This window comes from Heterocephalus glaber, unplaced genomic scaffold, assembly GCF_053883595.1.
Source record: "Heterocephalus glaber isolate CG9 unplaced genomic scaffold, H.glaber_assembly_v1.0 deba00001509, whole genome shotgun sequence".
Taxonomy (NCBI): domain Eukaryota; kingdom Metazoa; phylum Chordata; class Mammalia; order Rodentia; family Bathyergidae; genus Heterocephalus; species Heterocephalus glaber.
In genome coordinates this window covers 11,534,669-11,549,330 of record NW_028258325.1, presented here as the reverse complement: position 1 = coordinate 11,549,330, position 14,662 = coordinate 11,534,669, and the positions used below count along the sequence as shown (strand labels likewise).

Below are 14,662 nucleotides of genomic sequence, written 5' to 3'. Positions count from 1 at the left end.
CTTCTTTTGTTCCTTTCCTACATAAACATTTGTCCTGTCATAGTTAAGGACTAATTCAGAAGCTTTATCTGTGTGAGGGAGAGTGGGAAGAGTTAATAATTATAATTTTAAAATACAGCAAAGAATGTTTATGCCAGTCCCAAATTATCAGCCAAGAGACAGTGTGGGATCAACAGTTAAGATCTCTGGACAATGCTGTAGAGTGATTTTTCCGAGTTGGGTTTGTGATGGTATATAAGGACTCTCATTCAGCCAGCCAGCCAAAAATATTTTACCTACCTGTGACGTGGTTGGCTCTATGAGCTTAAATATAGCTTTTTTATTTTGAGATGTTCTTCTAAGATTTGTAACCACAGCCAATTGTCCCTGTGTTTGTAGTTTCCTAACGTGCTCTTCTCTTGGCAAACCTACCCTGAAATTTCCTGGGCTATTGACTCATCCCTTGTTCTATTGCCGTTAGTTTGAATCAAATACATCAAGCCACTCATCTTGGATCATTATGCTTGTTGCAGGTTCTGCCAAAACTCACTTCCGTATGCCCCATGGAACCTGTGAGGCTGCTCACAAACAATTCTCCCACCTCATTTTAGCCAGAGTCCTGATTTTCTCTCAATGACCTCAAATCAGCTTGGGTTTCCCTAGGTTTTTCCTTTCTTGGTTCATTTTCCAGTAGAAGTGCCAGAGACCAGCATTAGATGATAGGAAAATGGAGGTGGAGACCTGATCCAGTCTCTGGGCCTCTGACTAATGAGCAAGGCAGAAGAGCTGACACACTGCTGTTCAGGTTTTTAACTGTGTGGTAGGTAGTCAGATGCGGTTCCCAGCTAAATCGGCTGTAAACAGTTGAAGTGATAGGGAAAGCGCCTAATTTATAAACAGGTTGTTTTGTAAAGATTTTTTTTTTTGATGCAGTTATTTATAATATGACTGTCTCTTGCACAAGAAATGATATTAGAGACAGTCAATAGAGCCAGAGAAAAGACGTTTCATTGAATTTTCACTGCATTCTGGGCAGTGTGCTGGGTGCTTTATACACAATAACTTATTTAATCCTCCACCTACCCTGCCAGATGGTTATTATTATTGTTGTTGTTCTTTTATTTTCCACTTCCGAGTAAGGAAACAAGGTCAGGAAGTAAAATAAGTCACCAAAGATCCCACAACTGGGAAGAGGCAGTGTCACCCACCAGAGCAAATTCCGCAAGTGACGTTGTACCAGGTGTTCTCCTGGGCAGGAGTCCTGTGACACATCTGCATTGCAGAGCAAGGAGCTTATGATCATATATTCCCTTTTGGATCTCCCTTCTTCCTTAAACCCTGACTTTTGCTTCCCGAGACTGCCAGTGATAGGTGGCTTCATAGGGCAGGGCGAGGCACAGAGGTGTGATGTCCTGTGGTCTGGAGCTCCAGTCCTATCCTCCCCACCTGTCAGCTGAGTGTACTTGGGTGAGTTACATTTACCAGAAAGTTTTAGTTTCTGCATTTGCAAAGTAGCGGTAATAGCAAGAGCAGCTTCTCTCATTGAGATTGCTTTTTTGGAGTGTACCATGGGATGTGCACCCCATGTGAGGACTGGAAAATGGGGCAGTGAGCAGGACAAAGTCCCTGCTCAAAGGGAACTTATATTTGTGCTGACACAAAAACAAAAATGAAATCCAGAAACAGGTTAGTAGTGTGGATTGAGTAGGAAAATACACAGAGAGTAGTTAGAAAACGCTTGGCATGTGATATAGACTCAATAACTGTGACTCCTTTTCCATCTGTGTAGCAGTTTGAAGTCAAATGAACCAATGTATCCAGACTCCTAACTAGGGTTTCTTTCCCTAATTGATTCGTTGACTTCTAAGCATGCTGATTTTTCTAAAAGCTCTGGCAGCTGCCAGAGCGTGGAGTTTGCATGCTGTGGACCCAAGAAATGGAGCAAGGCTGCCTGTAATTGCTCTCTTGACTGCCTTCTGCTAGGGAGTTTTGGGCTTTTTGAGGGCAAGGATCAATCTCTCATTCAGCTGTGTATTTCATGTGCTGCCACACAGTAAGTGCTCAATAAAAATTTGTTTTTGAAAGAAAAGTGTTAGTTTGTATGTGGACCCATGTATTGCCCTTGGCTGGTTTTTATATTTACTCTGTTTTGCTAAGAGTGTTACTGGCTTTTGGTGAGGCTGATGGGAGGCAGCCCAAGGAAGAGAGACACAAAAATTCATTTGTCTGAGTGTCTTCCTTTCTGAAGGAAAGGACAGCATCAATCTTCGGGGGCGCTTTAATTATTCTTGCCAGGACTGAAGCCTCATTCCTCAGACCTGCCAGCGACAACAACTTAATGTTGTCATGAGCAGAACAACTTAATGGGCAGCAGAGGGCCTGCCGCATCTTGGCTAGGGTCCCAGTGGTGGGGACTATTGAGTGGGGAGTGACAGTGCTCCTCCAGCCCCCTCTTCTCATCTGACAGGCAGCGGGGAGGCATCTTGTTCTCAGTGCTGGCACGAACCAGCAAGTCTCTTGAGAAGGAGCATGCTGAAGAATTTGGGGGCAAATCGAGCTCTGGACAGAGGCTGGGGTATATTTGCTCTGCTGTGCAGGACACCGCACGACCCTCCTTGTTCACTGTCACTGGAGACCTGCTCCCCTCCCTGAGCAGTGCCTCTAACTCCCTTCAGCTGGATCTTTTCCGGAGTGTTTTCTGGATGAGCAAGAGAAACGCTTGACCCAAGACAAACAGAGCTCAGACAGATGGCCTGCATTCTGTCCCACTTTCGTGTTTCTGATAATTGTTTTAGCAACAAACTGGTGGCTGCTTATTATCTTTAAACAATCTTCAAGAACATCCCACATGCATATGACAGTTGCCTATGCACAAACCCATATATATATATATGTGTGTGTGTGTGTGTCTGTGTGTGTGTGTAATTATACATACCTGAAGAAATATGTGTATCTTTTATAGGAATAGTTACATAGAGTAGAGCTAAGAACATCCCTTTTTGATTACAGCATCTGTTGAAAAAACTTAACCTCATTAGCCTGGTTGTAATACTGTGTTTGTAAAAATGGACTCGTGAGAAAACAAAAAGAACCACTTTGAATGTATTTTACATGAAATGCAAACTTCTTGGCTAAAAATCATGACTTTGTGTTCCATGGTATGTTTATTAACTCTCCCCAAGCACATTCTCAATGGGTGCTGCTCCTTGGGTGGGTGTTCTTTCCCTTCCTGAGTTGGAATTCCGTCCCCATCTGAGGCAGTTAGTTTGAAGAGTGACCACAGAGGCACGCACTCTCTCCCGAGCACCCACACACAAATGCTAAGTAACGAGGCACTGGGATTTTCTTTCCTCCCCTTCTTCTTGTCCTCTGAGATATTTTCTGCTCTGCTCTTGCCTGTTAAATAAATGATCTGTCTCTTTCCAGGACAGTGACAACCTCTGGTGGGACGCTTTTGCCACTGAATTTTTTGAAGACGACGCCACATTAACTCTTTCATTTTGTTTGGAAGATGGACCAAAGCGATACAGTAAGAAATAAGTTTATGTTTTTAAATATTCCTTCTTTTTGTGCCTGTAAGAAAACCATGGGGGTCTTCAGAGAATAGCACAGTGCTGACAGTCTGACAGTAATACCTCTGTTCTTGACAATGTTCTTGCTTCCGTCAAGCCATTGTCACTGGGTGACAGCCTGGTCGGCACTGAGTGATTTCCTCGGAGGCTTAGACTGTTTGAGCACTCGCCTGTTTAGAATGGAACAAATATGAACTGAATCACCCAATAATAAACAGGAGCAGAATGATGGAAGGTTTTCATGCATCTCATCTCTGTGCCCCTCTCCTACCCTGGATGGTTCGCACTTGATACCCAGTGCTCTGCTTGTGAAGGGTTCTGTAAAAAAAACTCTCACTACTGGTGTGTCAGCCACACCTGTCTAGTTCTCTTCTCTCAGTTATCTCAGCTGTTTATCTGACAAGTGCTACCTTTTGGGGGGAAAGGGGGAGGCCTCAGCTTCTTTGAACATACAGTTTACGATTAGTGTTGGCAGAATTATAGTTCCTTGTCTTTTCTGCCGAGTGATAACTCTGTAAAGATCCTCAAATTATAGCCTGTGGCACCTTGGGTAGCAGCTGATCTGTCCCGATTACGTTCAGGCAACTTGTCAGAAATCAGATTTGCTAGTTGTGCTATCAGATCAAGAGGCATAGATACATCAGCACAAAAGCAATTAATGTCTGCTTAGATCAGAAGGAGATGTGTTTTCAGAAATCAGTGCTGCACACAGGAAAGGATCTGACAGAGGGAGAAACACAGGCACTGTCACAAACCCCAAGATGATACCGGAACCTCCCAAGGCATGAATGAGTCCACCCAGAGCATTTGCGATTGAGAAGTAACACGGCGCTTTATAAACATGATTAAAAGCTCTGATGCTTGCTAAATTTATTTCAAAGTCACCAGGGAATAACTTTTTTTTCAATTCGAGGGGTTTTCAGACAATTTAGCACTCTCTGAATCTATTGCATGATTACTTGATTAATTATGCTAATACATGCATGTGGTGATATCTTAATAGTGGCAAAGTGGGACAGCCGGCCATTGTGGACTTGCTACCCAAACGAAACTGGTTGCTGAGAGTTTGGTTTAGATTTCCATTTTGCTTTGTGTTGTGGACTTTGAAAGGCATGAGATATTTCTAATCATTCTGTTGGGTGAGAGGAACAGGTCGTGTGTCAGACAATGTGTTGAGTGTCTTTACATTCAATGAAATGACTCCTGTCACTAGCACTGGTAAACCCACCTAATGGGATCCTTGCTTTTCCCTGTGGCTGCCCCCAAACCACCTAAGGCCCCAGGGCAATGTTTCAGGAGTCCCAGGGAAACACAGCACACGGCAGTCCAGCAGTTGCTGCCTCCCCAAAGTGCTGTGATGTGCTGAATAATTTCTCACTGGGCAGTCATCCGCTCTGAGTTGCCTTGGCTTGCTTATTGATTTATTTATTTGTTTATTGTTTGAGGCATAGCTCAGATAACTTCCAGTTATCATTGTTTTATGTCCCTGTGCTCTGCCAGTTTGGGAATCCTTCAGGGTCTGCCTAGGGAACTGGAATTACGGCTTTAAAGTCTGTCCTGATAAAACAGGCTCTCGCTCTTCTCTCTGTCCCCCTCCACCTGACGGTGTTTGGGGTGAGGCCTGATCAGAACCTGGATGAGATCTTATGTCAATGCACAGGAGAAATGGCCTACACTGAGCCACCATTGCCCAGGTTTCTTTGTTTCTCGGAGCCAAAATATTTCCCGAGTGGAGAAGAGAAACAAAGATGACTGACAGTGTGGAGCAGAGACTCCTCAACTGCCTCGCTGACAGCTCGGTGATGAGCGCGGCCGCTGCTGTGCGGGTGAGTGACAGCTGATTGACAGCGCAGGACGGGAGACCGGGAAGCTGGCTTCCAATGCCCTGTGCAGGCATGCTGTTTATGCAGCTGGAGTGCGGGGCTGCCGCCTTAACCCCAGGGGAGCTGTGCCAGCCTGGAAGATGCCCGGGGCCCCGGGGCTGCAGCTCTGGCTCTTCCTTGATGCCTCTGGGGAGCCAAAGACTTCATGTTTTCAGGAGGAAATTAAGATGTGCCTGTTAGATTTTATGTGTTTAAAAATCCCCAAATTATACATGCTAGGTAATAAATATTACTAGATGAGGTTTTCTCCCCCCTTCCTAGAATAAAACTATGTCTTCCCCTCCCCCTGTGTGTCTTTAGAGAGTTCTTTCAGTTCTAAGATACCCTGTCTCTAGGTTACCGTAAATCCTGTAATATGCGTTTGTTTATTTACTTGTTTCCTGTCACTCATTAGAATCCTATTGCTGTGTGGATGGGGTTTTGTTAATTGCTGAATTCTCAGATGAATACATGAATCACATGTAAAAGGTGCTCAATAAATATTTGTTAAATGAATAAATGAATGAGTGAGTAAGTGAGTGAATGAATCAACATTTGGGGAAAAGCTTATCTTACTAAAAAGAAGGTTGGCAGACCATCCTTTACTGAGATTTTTGGACTTTTTAGTACTGGAGGAACGTGATCCATAGCTGGTGCCCTCCTAGCATTTTCAAATAAATTCTAGGATGTGATTTTGATCTACTGTAATAGACAAAAACGTCCCAGTAGTATAATAATTCAGGAAACAATTATGCCTTGGGAGATTCATTGCTCCTTCCTTCTGGTACCCCAGCTCTACCCACTCCAGCCCCTGGGGCCCTTCACTCTCCTCACTGTGAGTCACCAGGTGGGATATGATTGTGCAGTGTTGGGTCAGGTGGAGACTGCTGAAGTCTACTCAGGAGACCCATGGTGTTGTCATGAGGAGGAGCAGAAAGGACAGAGCACTGAACTGTGTCAGGAATCGGGCCATGTGTGCCTCAGGTCACTTGCCTGGCCCTGCCTTGGAGATCATCAGGGCGAAGTAGCAGTGCCAGGGAGGTGGCTTTCCATTTGGACTAGGTGGAATCTCAGGAGGGAAGGGGCTCATGGGTGGATATTCTCCTATTGTCAGCAAAGTGAAGTAAAGCGTCTCTCCTGAAAACAGAAACTTGGTGCAGAGAGGTTAGGTAGGCACCCAGCTGGGGCGTCACTGGGCCTCAAGCTTGTTGACTTCAAAGTCCGTTGGTCCACAGACTCCCCACACACCTATCCCTCGGTCACCCAAGGAGTACCACATAACTTCATCAGTGTATACATTTCTGGAAGCAGACACAGGAGTCACAAATAATCATTGTGCCTTTATTCAAAAGAGCTGGTAAAGGAAGCCAAGGAGGAGACACCTCAAGGCCTCTGCTCACCTGCACTGCGATTCTAAATCCAGGGAAATGAGCTCCTGGTTCCTCTCCCCATCTTGTATAGATGGGAGCATTCTTGGGTGAGGCTGATTGCTCAGTGCTCATTGCAAGCAGAATATTGATTTTCCTTTGCTCTTTTTTCTGTATGTAGCAGAACTGTGCCTCCCATTAGTCTCTTGTGACTACCATAACCAACCGTCTCGGTGCCATGCTGCCAGTAGCCCCTCAGCAGACCTAACCAGTGTCCAGGCCCTTGTGGGTCACAGTCTTAGGCAATGCATGGCTCCCACTTCATTCAGAAACATTTTCTTGTTGGGAGAGATGTGTAGAGGAAGATTCCTGAGGCTCATGCCAAGGTGGCCCTGGAAAGCCAGGGAAGCTGCATGGTGTAGGAGAAGGGGAACAAGGGTTCAACTCCAACAGTGTTGGGTTTTAATCCATGCTTTGCTGCATAGACAGAGCCAGTCTCAGTCTGGGCAATGAGGGATGAACAGGGAGAGGGAATGCAGAAGGAAAAGGCTAAGGATATGTGCAAACTGTATTTTGGGGGGAAAAAGACTGCAGAACATTTGTTAAACTCTATCTGGTCAGCATCACTTGGAAATTAGAAGAAAAGTAACATAACTACTAAACGCCGTCTTGCTTCAGAGCACTGCCTGTTGCCTCCCTTTTGGGAACAGGGGCTCTGGGCCTGATACCCGGGCTCAATCCCGGATCTATTGTTTATTACCTATGTTTGTTGGGAGAAGCATGCGTGGTCTTATCCAAAAAATAAGGCCTGCATGATCCATGGAAAGCCCCGAGGAGCATTTCCAGCCCTTCAAAGTGCTCCATAAATTTTAGCTATTGTTATTTGACTGAATTCCACTGAGTCTTTTGCTCCCTCTAGATTGAGGCCCAGGTCAATTCAGATAAAAGTTTTATTAACCCTTTAACTACTGTGTATAATTTTGGGCTGAGGGTCCTAATAATTCTCGATCACACAGTTGTTATTTCATCTTGACCTCTATATTATGTTTGAAAGAAGGATTTCTTGCAGGACCATACGCTATCATGGTCAGATGACCCAAAACTATTCTCTGGGTACTGCAGGAGCCTCTCACTCCAAAAAAAAAAAAAAAAAAAAAAAGAGGCAGAGAGAAAAACAAAGCTGATTTAGGAAATGTCATTGCTGTTTGTAGCTTTATTTTCCCCAGCTACCCAGTCTCATTAGTTTGAAAAAGTGCAAATTGACCTCTCTAGAGTCCTTTCAATGCTCCTTGCTTCTTTTACATTTTCTTCCCCCATCTCTCCTTTTTCCTGAAAGCTCTGATAGCTTTGCAATATTGACCAAGTTCTTCAATTTTGTCTGGTAATCTGTGCTTTTATGTGTTGTATATTTGGACATGTTCCCCTAAGGTAGAGAAATTCTACATGGCCCAAGTAGCTTCACTATCTCTGGTTACTCTTTTTCTCTGAGTTTTTATTGGTTCACTCCACCCACCTTTATTTTTATTGAGCTTGCCATAGAAGAATTCTAAAAGCATTTTGCCCATTTTCTTTTTTCTCTCTTTCTCCTTTTTTGCTCTCTAATAGCATAGTGCGTGATTAAAAATATATTTCTGGGAAAAATCACTCCTTGATAATAAGCACAAGGCACTTTGACACCACACTTAATAACCACCTTGGCATAAATGAGGCCATTTTTAAAAGTTACATGCAAAGAATGTGCACTGTAGCACACTGGTAAAAGGGATTCCAAGACCAGAATCTGTGCACATGTCTTCTTTCTGAATAATGCTTTTACAACGTCTGCCTGAAACCTGGAAAGGCGGAGGTCTATGGGGCCAGTGCTTAGAGATCCTGGGCCTCCCTCCTCACCAGGCAAAAACCAGCTGGCCCTAGAGAGTTTATGCTCCATAAGTAACTTTGTTCCTTGAACATTCCTTATACTCCAGTCATAGGGGTGGAGATCAAATCATGGACTTCGGATTTACAGACTCATTTCAAGTCTTTGCTTCAATATGACCATGTAATATGAAGTTAGACATGTTGCTTAATTTGTTTTACCCTCAGTTTCTTCATCTGTAACACCAAGGTAAGAATAATGGCAGCATAACAAGATGCTTCTGAAGATACAATGACGTGCACCTGTGTGGGCCATGGAATGCACACTGTAAATATGAACTAGTGAGTAGGGAAATGGCTGAGGAAGCAAATGAGTAAAACCTATGGTATGACAGTCATTTGGAACTGAAGGAGAGGATACCTCTCTTCACACATTCAGCCATTTGGCACATAGCGGGAGAAACTCTGGTTTTGGTTAGAGCTATATTAGACCTATCTTCATTTTGCATAAGAAACTTAACAATTAGTTACCAATTGAAGGGAAAACTAATATTAGTGTAAGATGGTGATTTAAACAAGCAAGTCCCAAACTATTACAGTGATGACACCTGTCCACAGAAGTGAGATTTCTACTCCTTCTCCAATTCTGCACACAGAACAAGAGGCTGTTGAAACTAATTGAGGGCCAGTTATTTTTCTAGGCATCTTTAGACTCTATATTTCTTTACTAAAGATCAAATGAAAGGAATTTGACTTTGACTGCAACTAAAAATTTATCTGAGAAAAAAGAATGCATTTCTTGAGAGTTGTCCTTGATGATTAATTATAGGAGTGAATTCTTGACTGTGACTGTGGCATCTCCTTTGCATAATGACATAGATTCTGGACGGTGCCTTCCCCTGCATGGAATGGCGTTAAATTGTTTCTAGATAACTCTGGCCTCTGATATTGTGATCTTAGCAAGTAATGCTTTTCAAAAGCAGGATGGTGTCATTTGTAGGGCCAAAGCAGACTTTTGTTCTTTGCTCCTTTGTTCCTTCACTCATTCACAGATTCATTCATTCATTTAGAACTCACTGAGCTCCTGCTGTTTATCAGACATTATCTTAGGGCAGCAGGCAGATCTTAGGTTGAACATGGTTCATCATAAAAACTTTTTCTTTACTTTTGATTTAATTTTATTTAAAACTCTTACCTTAAATTAACATAATCAACTAACTGGGTCAAAAGGAGAATATTCTAGTGACATTAATGGAAAATCTAGGACTAATCGTACAAAAAAAAGACTTCAGAGGAGGCCCACAACTAATAGATGAACTGACAGATTTCTGAAGAAGAAAAAGGAGATGAATATCTTCCCATTTGTGGTTTCAAATTGATGGTATCAGAAGTTGCAAATTGGCTGTAACAATAGATTGAACAGACATTCCATTCTCTCATCTCTAATAAATACCACACTAATGATCACATGAGATAATGGACAGAAAAATGCTTTGATTAAATTTAAAGTGCTGTACAAGTTGAAGGTATAATTATCATCATATTTATAATTGATCTTTTGGATTTGGTGTGTTTTTATTTTCCCTTTGTATGCCATAAATCTTCTAGGGAATCAAGTAGTTGCTGGATTTTTTCTCGTGATGTTAAAATTGTCAAATATATAGGTTTAAGCAAAATAGACCTGTAGCTTTCCTCAAGATTGTTGCTGGGAGGTCTGAATGATATAGTAATCAGATAGTGGACATTATATGTAGTTTTTGAGACTCTGTGTGAACATGATATCTATGGGATCCTGGCACATTCATTTTCTGAGTCTTAGTTTCGTGGAGTGTATTCCTACTTCCATCTCCTTCACATAGTCCTCAAACCAAAATGACACCACTCCACCCATAGTTACTTATAGGAAAAGTGTGGTGAGTCTCTCTCATTATCACAATAACAGGTGTAGCTACTAGGCATTATTTTCAGACAGTAAGTGTTCTGAAAACTAAAGCACTGTTGGGAAACATCTCACCTGACCCTCCCGACCTCTATCTTATTTTCTTAAAGTAGGGTTGCCAGATAAAATGTAATTACATAAATACAATATTTGCTACATAGTTGTCCAGATACTTCTTGACTTACAGTGGTAGTCTGCTCTGATAAGTCCATTATTGGTTGAAAATACTGTAAATTAAAATGCACCTAATACCCCTATCCTGCTGAACATCGAAGGTTATCAACACAGTATGCCATGTGTCCCCTAATGATCTGTTGGCTGACTGAGGACTCTGGCTCACTGCTGCTGCCCGGCATAGCGAGAGAGCATCATACTACATATTGCCACTCCAGGAAAAGCACAAAATCCAACCCTAAATGTATGCTTCCTACTGAATGCATATTACTTTGGCATCATCATAAAGCAAAAAACAACCTTATGATGAGCCTATAAGTTGGCAGCTCTCTACACTACAAAATGGATTTTTGTTCATCCAAAATTCAAATTTAACTGGACATCCTGTGCTTTTCTCTTTGTTAAGTATTTCAGGGCTACTTAAGCCCTAGTTCATCTACAAATATGAAATCTTGATAATTCTAGAGCAATTACAATGGGTAGTTAGCATGATTTCTTATTGAAAATATCTTTTTGTTCACAAAAGTCTTACTTCTGATTATGTCTAGCTAGTGTATTCATGAGTTTCACTTAAAGAAAGAAACACCTTAACAGAGGTGAAGAAGAGTAAGATGCAAGTTGTCCTAAATTTCAGTTTATAGCCCATGGTGACTACGTTAGACATTTGTGTAGATGTTGATCAGACACACACAATTGTGATCCATAGCCTGCCTTAAAGCAGCTTACAGTTCAGTGGGGGACAGAGACCCACCAAGTGTTAACTCTAATGCAATAACACTGATGCTGTAAGCATAGGGTAGGAAAGGTATTATGATGAAACAGAGATTTAATGTACATAGCATGATGCTTGTAGTTAATAATACTGTATTGTGTATTAGAAATTTTCCAAAAATGTAGATTTCCAGTACACTGACAGCAGCAGCAACAAACTATGTAAGGAAATAACAACCGCACTGACTGTGTAAGACAATGGCTGTGTTAATTTTCTTGACTGTAGTAATCATTTTGGTATATATAGCAAAGCATCAGGTTGTACACTTTAAATAAATGTAAACACTTTAATGTAATATCTTGCAAATGCAAGGTTTTCAGAAAATACTTGAGGTTGAATAAGTGATGCAGGGCTGATGAATGTTACAAATGTGACCCAACCTATCTGGTTACGTAGCCTGCAGGCACATCATTACACCTATGGCTCTCCCCATGTTTAATGGCGCTGCTCTCACAATCTCATGCTGTCACAACTTGTTTGTATTCTAGAAAGAGATAAATGTCACAGAGCTATTTGCAAGCTTGTCTATGAACATAACTAGAGCTTGAGACTTATATTTTGAACTCAAAACTAAAGTGCTATCTCTCCAAGGTATAACACTAGGACTGAATTTTTACGTTAGTGTTTTGGGGTATGTGTTCCTGGAGTATTTCATTAAATACTCAGCCAACCCACTGAGGTCATCAAATTTTGTAAAATAAGTAGTTCTCAGCAAGGGTTAACTTGAATCTTCACAGATCTTATTAGACATAATATCAGTGGAAACACCTGTTTATTTATTTACCTTTCCTCAAGGAGTTTCCATATGTCATCTTTTTGTGCCTTGGAGACAAAAAGATGAATGAGAAAATTGCTTGCTTTGGAGAAACTAAAGGTGTAGGCAGCTACTGTTCCAAAGAATTGACTCTTAGCATGTCTTAGCCATGGGTTTTCATATAGATACCCTCTGCTTCTGTTTATGAACCTGTTCTTAATAATGTTCGATGTAATATTTTGAGAGTGTTATTACCAAATGCAATATTGGTGCCATTTTTTTAATGTAAAGCATCTGGAAAAATTAGTGTTAAGCTGAGGCGTCTGCAGTATTTCTTCTGGATAATACTGGCTTGTGGTATTTTGGTTTAGTAGGATGAGCCTATTTGAAGCAGCTTTTGCACAGGCTAATGTAGAACTTAATCTTCACATTCATGTCGTGTTTTCAAATTGTGAACACTCCTTATTTATGCAGATAGGGTAAAATAAAGCACGTGTTGAAGTCAGGTTAAATTAGCTTTCCCTTATAACTATATTAAGCAATATTCAGAAGGATTTCGTTAAGAATGTAGAGGCTCTGGGATAAAATTACCTGTCAGGATATGTTTCATTATTTATTGTTTAATCAAGGTAGTCATACGAGAGTATTTGCATTCACAAGCTTACAGAACTTGGCATCTTCATTTGTTTTGCCTTTATTATTCTTTCCAGGTGACTCTGCTTCACACAGCCAGTAGGCTGCGCTTGTTTATTTTTATGAATTTGGTCCTTTCCCAAATAGTGCTCTCTTTAAAGTGGTCTTTGATGGAAACTTCCCTGTTACAGTGTGTATCTTTGGCTTCTCAAAGACTTAAACTTGGCAACATTTGACACTTACAGAATAATCATTTAGAAGATTTGAAGGGAGAAGTAAGGTCACTTGGGAAGAGAGGAATAAAACTGCTCTGTTTTTATGAGATATAGTATCGTTGCCTTCCTACACATCAGAATCTGTTCTCCATGTTATCTAGATAGAAAAAAAAGCATTATAGTATTTTCACAGACCTTTCTAAAAATATGTCCTTATTTTCCCTTTCTTTGAATAATCTTATTTACAGTTTGATTATTTGTTATTGTTTTATTTTAAAACATGCATCTTTTGCTATGCCAGGAGGGTTTGTTACACTGAGAACAATGAAAAACCAAAAGACTACTTTCAGAATCTAATTATATGCCCAGCCTAACCAGTAATGCTGGGGAGCTGATTGCCTACTGTCTCCATGTCACTCTTGGATCCCTGTGGAAGTCAGCTAATTGAGATGGTTCTCACCTAAAGGGCAGCTATTTGCCTATGTGTTTCCAGACTAATACAAGCTTTGAAAATATTCAACAAATTGAAGTTGGCTCCTTGAGATGTATATTTGTCCATGTAAATTTGCCTTTTGACATGTTTGTCATGTTGTGTAGGAAGCAGTGCCAGCATTTGGTAAAGTCATTCACACTTGGCTCCCAGTTGAGCATTTAGGAAAATTCAACTTTGAAGCTTTAAAAAAATTACTAATAATCAACTTTTTCAAGGTTGCTTGCTTAAAATAACACCCTCATGCTTTTTTGCTTCCCTTCAATAGGACCATAAAAGAAATGATTAACTGTTTTGGATTGATCATGTAAACAAACTGCTAATGATATCCTTAATAGTTCTCCACACTTACGGACATTGTACCAGAATGTATTTACTATAAAATGCTTTAATACTTAGAGCTCTATTATTTTTTAAAAGATAGGCCCAAAATCAGTAATTATGAGAGTTATTATTCAGGTTCACAGCAGTGCGGCGGCTATTTTTCACTTGATAATTGCCTTGTTACACTGATGGCAGACCAGCGCCATGCCTTATTTAAGAGAATGGTCCACCATCCCCGAGTAAGCAGGCCCAGCTGCGGAAGTATTGGAAGATTTATTAAATCTATTCTCATCTTCAGCATTGCCTCATTGTCATTAGTTACAGAGTTCCAAGAGTTTTATATTTCTTGTTAAATATTTGTAGCATCATTCTTGAGTTCCCGTTGCATCTCTTGTCAGTTGGTGATTCCACTGTGTGCTTCTTTTTTTGTTTTTTGAGATGGGGGTCTCACTATGTAGTTCAGGCTAGCCTAGAACTCACTATGTAACCCAGGCTGGCCTCAAACCCGTGACAATCCTTCTTCCTCAGCCTCCCAAGTGCTGGGATTCCAGACTCCGGCCACCATGTCTGGGTGATGTTACTTCCATTCTTAGCTCTGGGCTTTGTTGTCAACCAAGATGTTTTTCCTTGCAGGGGCTTTAGAAGGAATAGGGAAGATGACCCAACCCTCGAGCAATAAAGAACACATACCATACCATCCACATTGTTTCTCTTCCTCTGTTTC

At 41.3% G+C, this 14,662-nt stretch overlaps 1 protein-coding gene across 12 annotated transcripts in view; it reads left to right on the top strand.

The window, feature by feature from the left end:
- Positions 1-14,662, top strand: part of Ldb2 (LIM domain binding 2) — a 393,311-nt gene that overhangs the window by 133,645 nt on the left and 245,004 nt on the right. For all 12 annotated transcript variants that reach the window (XM_021260246.2, XM_004847239.4, XM_004847240.4 and 9 more), the window contains exon 2: positions 3,406-3,508. In XM_021260246.2, coding sequence (XP_021115905.1) covers positions 3,406-3,508 — 103 coding nt within the window. The remainder of the gene's footprint in view (positions 1-3,405; positions 3,509-14,662) is intronic.